We start from the raw sequence: 7,902 nt of genomic DNA, 5'->3' as shown, positions 1-7,902 counted from the left end.
CAAAGTACTGTAGCATGTAAATACCATAAGAATTTAGACAATGAAAAGAAAGAGGTATACTGACAGTGTTTGGACAGAATATCCTGTCTGCTTCCTGTACTATGGATAAACACTAAGAAGATAACAATGTACAATGCATTGATTATCAAAACTGTTCTATTAATCAGCTGTGAAACTCTCATTCATATTTATTTCTCAATAAAAATAAATAAATAAAGAATTTACAATACATGTCTTGAACTTCTTATGCATGGGTGTGAGTCGTTTATTACCCTTCTGCTGCAACAGCTCTGGTCTGGACTTCCACATTTCCATCCAGATGCTGCTTACTGCTGCTCTCAGAAGGGACTATTGCTTCCTAACACATCCCTTCAATGACACCCTCAGGGGAACCTCAAGGGATGATACACCAGTGAAGTCCTAACAGCAGAGGTACATACCCTGTGAGTATCAGGTGCCAACAGGCCTTTTTCGTGTCTCTATGAGACATGATAAAAAATTACATCGCTAAAGTGAGCCTGGGGAGAGTCACATGGAGAGAAAAAACATTTTCTCAAGCTTTCACAGAGAGCGCATTGGTCAAGCAATGGCCGTGACTCATCCTCATGTCAGACACTGACAAAAGGATGTACAAAGGGTGGTACAGGGCTACAGGATAAATCCAGAGAGTACTTGGCTGACCTTATCAGATACAAAAGTTACATTTCTTGTTATATAGGTCTTGCTATATCTTGGTCTTAACCGTCCATCAGAAAAGTATAAAAATGAGGTATATAAAGTAAATCCATATTAATACGATGAGCTGTAAAAGGCTCAAGTCAATAACTTCTGAGGATAACCCACTAATATTATAGGCTGCTAGACAGTGTTAGATTGTTTAGTTGAATTCAAACACCTATAGTATTTAGATGCCAATAGAATATTCACCTCTGGCAGGACAAAAAAAAAATTAAATTTAAATTTAAAAAAAAAGATACAAAGGAAAATCATTTTGTATTTATATATACAAAATAGGATAAATTTACAGCTACTTTCGCTTAACTCAATGAGAAGAAAGAGGTTGTGTTTGGACAGGATATCCTGTCTGCTTCTTGTACTATGGATAACCACTAAGAAGATAACAATGTACAGTGTATTGACTATCAAAACTGTCCTATTAACCAGCTGTGAAACTGTCTCATTCATATTTATTTCTCAATAAAAAAATAAATAAATAAAAATTACATGGATAGCTACTGCTGAGTACTATCCAACAGAAAGGCAGGCTCATGAAAGCATCAGGGTGTGTCCTTATCCCCCTTCATCAGTGACCTGGTACCATGTGATTTGTGGCTCTTCCCCAAAGTCTAAATGACCACCAATGCTAAGTGTTTTGAACTTACTCAGGACACTGAGGCAGCCACAACAGCACAGCTAAAGCCACCCAAGAAAGAGGTCTTGTAGATTTGCTTTAGAAAAGGTCAAGAATGACGGCATAAGTGTTGTTGAAGTGAGAGGAAATTTTGAGCAACTTGTCTTTTACTGTACTAGATTTTTAGTATTTAAATATTCACTGGATTCTTTTCACTTCTCATATACCATTAATATCTTAATAACTATGTTTCCAATATGATTGATTTCTCTGTATTATTTTATGCATACAAAATGTCCTGAGGATGATTTCAAATGTGTCACTGGAGTGCTAAAAAGCCTTAAGACATAAAAAGGCTAAGAGCCCTGTGGTATAGAAACTGTGCCAATTAATGCTGCTCAGTAATGAAAGCCATTAGAAACCACTGTCTTTCTTGGTCTCAACAGAGCTTCCTAACTATGTCCAGAGCATTCTCGACCATTGAAAAGGACTATGCACATTTAAGAATTCAACTTCTTTCCTAGTGCCTACTGTGTGTCGTAAGGAACACATTATCTTAACTCTACAGATTTTATATTAAATTTTACAACTCACATTTCTATTTATCAAAAAATTCTTCCAACCACATGATTAAATTTGGGCTCCATGTTTACTACTGCATGGACAGAGGTTATCAAAGGACAATTTACCTAAAAAGCATTCATGGTGCTGCCTAAAAATACAGACATGAGGACTGGCCAGATAGCTCAGCGGATTAAAGCACCTGCTTAGAGAGACATAGGAGTACGGGGGACATAGGTTTGATCTCCCGGCACTTTGCACCGGCCCTGCTGCAAGGGTGCACTGAGGCAGCAATTGAGACTGGGCATGGTGGTACATGCCTGTAATCTCAGTGCTCGGGAGGCGGAAAACAGGAGAATCACTACGGGTCTGATTTGTGTAGTGAGACCCTATAATAAATAAATTAAAAAAAAAATGTGGGCAAAATCCCTACATGTTCTGATTTAGTAAGTCTCTAGTAGATTCAGGAACATTCATTTAAAAAATGAACAAATTTCAAAATCAAACTGAAGAAATACTTCCTTGTGGTTAATACTCTTAGAAGTCATAATTACTCCAATTTCATAATTACTCAAATATTGCTTATAGAATTCCTGAATGCATTTTCCCCCTGCTTGGTATGAAAACTTACAAACTTGCCATCTCCTACCATCCAACTGTCACCTGATCTACTCCTCTTAACTCTCTTCTCGCTTCGAAAATCAGTTGGGGAATATTTTATTTTAGAAATGAATTCAGGTGCCTTAGTCACTTAGTATGTTACCCTTAAATATCTCTTAGCATTAACAATTCAAATTTTTTTTTAAAGTTTTTTAAAAAAACAACACTTACATGTGTACTAATTTATTTAAGGCAATCTTTCCATAGTGTTTTGTTGGGTTTACTTTCATTTAAATTAATGAAAATTAATTCCTTTTATTTGTGTCATACTCAACATCTAATACCACAACCAATTTAAAGATCTACTGTTCACCTAAACTAACTTTTCACACTCCTACAAGCTCTTTTGAGGAAGCAGTAATGACTCATGACCACTAAGAAAGAAAGTATCTTCACCTACCTGCTCATCACCATTGGTGGCATGCCCAGATTGTTTTGTGCCATCACTTTATTTATGCCTTTAAGGGCCACCATTTTGGCTTTCATTATGGGATCTGTAATTGCATCAAAATCTGAAAAGGAAACATATTTTAGGGTTATTTCATCATGCTTGGTTCAATGTACACTAAGTAGTTTAAGTATGGATCCCAAATACAATTTACAAACTCTTACACTTCATTAATCAATAATCATTACAGGTTTTTGTGCTACATCAGGGCATTATGGGATGGTAACAACCTAATCCTGAATTTAACTTCAGCAATTCATAACTGAAGCAGGCTTTAATATTCAGTCTTGCAAGAATGAAAACAAAAGGCTTTATACCCAAACATACACAACGCTAATCAGAATAGTTTCTTTAGCAACAGCAGGAAAACTGGCAGTTGTTCCCAATACCTAGGAATTCCACTAAATTAGTTAGCAGTCTTTATATGAAGCTACCAATTTCTTGAGCTATAACTTCACAAGAAGGGTCCTGAGAGGCTACTAAGAAACTATCTTAGCATATAAATGGCAAAAAAGATCAATACATAGGAGAACATTTACTTCGCTTAGAAGAATGTTTCAAATTTGTCTTCTGTGAATTCCTATGTTCAGAGGTACTGAAGAACTGACTATGGCTTTTGTTGTTTTTAAAATTTGTAAACCAAAAGAATAAAGAGGCTTACATAGAAAAAAAAAAAAAAAAAAAGCCTAGACTTTGCTGTACAGAAAAGGACAGCAAGAACCTTACCTTCTATCACAATTTTCTAAAGTCATCTTTCCTTGACTGAAAATACACAGACAAATGGTTGGCAGACTCAACTAAAATGAAGACTCTAGTTTCTATTACATGAAAACAAATCATGGAATTCAATGAGTTTGAATCTCCTAATTTACCTAGAAGGAATCTAAAACTCTCAGTTTACAGCTCCAGGAGGAACAGAAGTATCTTATTAGTGCTCCATTTCAAAAATACTTTCAAGTAATCAGCTCTGACAAGCATATTAAATGTCACCACCAGGCCAAAGCACTCTACTAGAGACCCAAGGGAATTCCTACCAATATTGGGGAAGAAAGGCTCTGATCGCTGACGAATCATGGCTTGCATCTGTCTTTGTTGCTGCTGTTCTTGCCTTTCTTGATCCAAAAGATCTTGTAGCAGCAGTGGCTGCTCTTCTAGGAGGAGGGGCCGTTCTCTATTCTGCTGTGCTAATGTTTGAGAAGGGATCATCAGCTGTTGGGGTCCAGACAGGCCACTGGTACCAGACTGACTTGTGAGAGGGACATTTTGATTTGTAGGTTTTCCGGTCCCCAAATTGTGGTTCACTGCTGACTGTCCCTGAATGAATCCTGGATTTACCTGCACACCCTGAGAAAAAGTATGGTTTACTCTAGGGACCACTGTGACATTAGAATTCACAGCATTTTCCAAAACAGAGCCAGGTGGTGCCATTAAAGTAGCAGGCAAACTCGATAAACGGCTGGATGGTGAGGCTGGCAGAGTTGATGGGGAAGACTCCAAGGGCTTCTTGTGGGAACTGTCGGATTTTTCACTGGCAAGTAAACTTGAGAGGACTGGAGTTGACCCAGTTATGTCACAAGAGTTCATTACATCTTGAGCAGGCAGTGGAGCAGACCCTTGAATGACACTTGCACTAGGGCCAGCAGTTTCTCTATTAGCTCTTTTCTCAAGTAGGTCTGCATCAGATGGTGGCAAAGAAGCCTTCTCCCCGTCACTGAGTTCTGTGTAAGCAGAAGCCTGAGAGCAGGGAGGGTCAACACTATCTACACTCTCATCACTTTTCTCAGTTTCACATTTGGCTTCCTCTCTAGAATTTGGAGACAGGACTTCTGTTTTTATCTCATTGATAACAGTGGATTTTTTCTGTGACAAATGGTTCTCAGAGAGAACCACAGTTTTTTCTTCTTGGTCTTTTTTGGGGGGTTCAACAGATACACACTGATTATCTAACTTATCATCAATTGGAACATTAAGGTCTAGTTCCTCATTAAACATGCTTTTCTTATCTCCCAGGTCAAGTTCTGGATCTGTATATGCAATGATATCAAATTCCCCTGACCTTAAGAGGTCGTCCAGGTTAGGATCATTGGTTTCCAAATTATCTAAAGTATCCAACTCATCTCCCTTGCCATCCTCCGTGTCTAAATTTAAATTTTCAAGATCTTCATCATCCAAGTCTTTGACTTCAACTCCTTCAAGGTCTTTAACATCCAGTTCTTTCACAGAAGGGTCATCGGAATCAAGTTTTTCTTCTAGACCATCAGAAGACTGGCTGGTTATCTGCAAACTATCAGACGCTGCTTCTGCTGATGCAGATGCTGACAAAGCACCCTCAGAAAACGCACCACCTAAGGAATGACTCATGTGCCTTGTGACCACAGAAGATGTGTGGAGAGGATGCCCTTGCTCTTGCTGAGATGGTGGTACTTGTTCCAAATTTGGATGAATATGGAGCTGACTAGGTAAACCCTGGGGAGGCCGTCTCATGGGGTCTGTATGCCTCGGTCCTGGAAAGTCTGCCCGTGGAACAAAGTTTCCGTGTCTTGGATGAGAAGCTGCCTCTATAACACTGCCAGGAGTTGTAGGGAAGGGCAGCCGTGGCCTTCCATCTGGGGCCCTGTGCCTCAGTTCAATAAATGCTTGGCCCAGTATGTTATGCTGCTGCACTGGCAGGTTTTGTGGTGGAAAGTGCTGAGAAAGTCCAACTGGATTATTCATCTGTGAGCTATTTAAAGGTCTCGGCATTTCTACAGATCTTCTAAGGTGTGGAGGAATTCCAGATCCTTGTATTTGCTGAGGAGGCACAAGGAAGCGATCCTGACCTGACATGGTACCATGACTACTTCCTGGAAATCCAAATCTAAAAACAAGAAGAGTAAACAGTAAAGTATTATGGTGAATTTAGAATAAGGTTGAGAAGAAGAAAGCAAGTTTTAGTTTAGACTATAAATAAAAAATTACAGTTGTCAATTATAAGGACTTAGGTAATAGGAGCAAAGGAACAGCCTTTGGATTCAACTGCCTAAAGCTAAGAACAAAACTAATAGAATTTTGAATAAAAGTACAGTTACTTTTTTCTAAACCTAGGAACTTTATATGGAGCAGGCCAATTGTGTGGAACACAGGCATAAAGGTAAAGAAGGGTGTGCCATAAAAATGTGCACAAAAAGTGCTGGCCAGACAGCGCAGCGGACTAAAGCGCCTGCTGGCCCTGCCCCCAGGGCACACTGAGACAGTGGCGCAGGCCCATAATCCAGCACTTGGGAGGCTAAAATTAGAAGGATCAGTACAAGTCCGATCCACGTAGCAAGACCCTGTACTAAACACATTAAAAGAAAAAAATGTACACAAATAAATCACAGGATAATGATTATTTATGTATCTCATCCTATAATTATGGGCAGCCTACAAAGAAATATGCAATTATACTAATGTAGAAGAAAAAGGGAAAATAAGGGCAAGACTATAATGTAAGAGATACAGGAGTAAGATTAAATCACATACTTAGTAATAAAGAGTATATTATAAAGAATTCTCTTATTATAGTTATAAAGGTTTGGCTTTGATCTTTCTATTAGCCATTTCAAAAAAAGGAAATGTAGTCTTAACAGTGCTAACTTTATAAACTCATCCTGAAAATGTCCTAAAGGGAAACATCCTTTCAATTTGGAATGCTCCACAAATAGTTTACAATTTAAAGAGCAGAATTTTGGGAGAAGTCAAGTTTTCTCACAAGAGGCTTTGCTTGTATGTGGTTACACTTCAGGGAATGAAGTCTGACCCACAGGATAAGCTGCATCAATCACTATGGCAGCAAGGAGCAAAGATGACAACAGCCAAAAGTACATGTTTACAGTACTCAGAGGCAAAAAAAAGTCTACGACCTATCATTAGTAGAAAACAGCATCTGAGGAGGAAGAAGTATAAAACAGCATCAAGTTTTTCATTAATAGTAACCGTCAGTTCTCCCAACAGTTCTTGTGAGTGGCAACTTAATGGGATTTCCTGTGTCTTCCTATTGGACAGCTGTACATGTGCCACAGTGCTTTGGAGCTGCCCCAAAGTGACTCTGACTCCTAGCAGGAAATCAAAGGATTACCTGAACCCGTGAGGTCTCATCCCCATACTAGCAACATCAGGAGGACACGGACCACGCTGATCTTTGGGAAAGATAGTGTATCTAGGTCCAAGAGGAGGGACCACGGGGGATCGGATGTTGCCAGGGTAGGGCGGTGGAGGTCGACCAAAGGCCTGGCTGATGCTCTCCGGCTGCCAGTGTGGAAGGGGCACTGGGTGAGGCACTGCTGGTGTATCCGGAGGCCCCTTTTCCTGTCGATTAGCAATCTTCTTCTGCTGCTGTTGCTGGAGAATGATTTCTCGTAGCTTCTGTCGCTACACAGAAAGAAATAAGTCACTCATTCTGATTACCAGTGGCTTATAAAACCCTAATGAATTCATTATATGGCTATCAGTAATGTTTATAAAATGTCTACACTGTTCAAAATTTGATAAAATAGGGGCCGGGGAGATGGCTCAGCAGAATAAGCGCTTCCCTGGCAAGCGCAAGGGCCTGAGTTCAATCCCCAGTTCCGCCAAAAAAAATTTGATAAAATACTTCTTACATCTAACACATTCACAATGACAGTGGGACTGTAATTCATGCCTCACTTCTGGGCCGCTCTGAACCACTCACTGATGGTGCATGAGTGACTGCCCCATAGTGCGGCATAGGAAACCTCAAAAAGCTATCTAAAGGTTTATGTTGCTGAGACTTGTCAACCACTTGACTAATTATAAAAAAAAAAAAAAAAAGATAATAAAACTAAAAAAAAAAAAAAGTCGCGAACAAAGTCAAGACTAGAATTAGGTAAAGATTAAATCCAAC

At 39.3% G+C, this 7,902-nt stretch overlaps 1 protein-coding gene across 3 annotated transcripts in view; it reads right to left on the bottom strand.

The window, feature by feature from the left end:
- The window catches only part of Kmt2c (lysine methyltransferase 2C), a 300,385-nt gene that overhangs the window by 31,978 nt on the left and 260,505 nt on the right, over positions 1-7,902 (bottom strand). For all 3 annotated transcript variants that reach the window (XM_023712856.1, XM_023712855.1, XM_023712854.1), the window contains 3 exons: positions 7,117-7,409; positions 4,055-5,877; positions 2,973-3,084 (listed from right to left, as the gene is read on the bottom strand). In XM_023712856.1, coding sequence (XP_023568624.1) covers positions 2,973-3,084; positions 4,055-5,877; positions 7,117-7,409 — 2,228 coding nt within the window. The remainder of the gene's footprint in view (positions 1-2,972; positions 3,085-4,054; positions 5,878-7,116; positions 7,410-7,902) is intronic.

This window comes from Octodon degus, unplaced genomic scaffold, assembly GCF_000260255.1.
Source record: "Octodon degus isolate 3935 unplaced genomic scaffold, OctDeg1.0 scaffold00027, whole genome shotgun sequence".
Taxonomy (NCBI): Eukaryota; Metazoa; Chordata; class Mammalia; order Rodentia; family Octodontidae; genus Octodon; species Octodon degus.
This window is presented reverse-complemented; position numbering and strand designations above follow the sequence as displayed.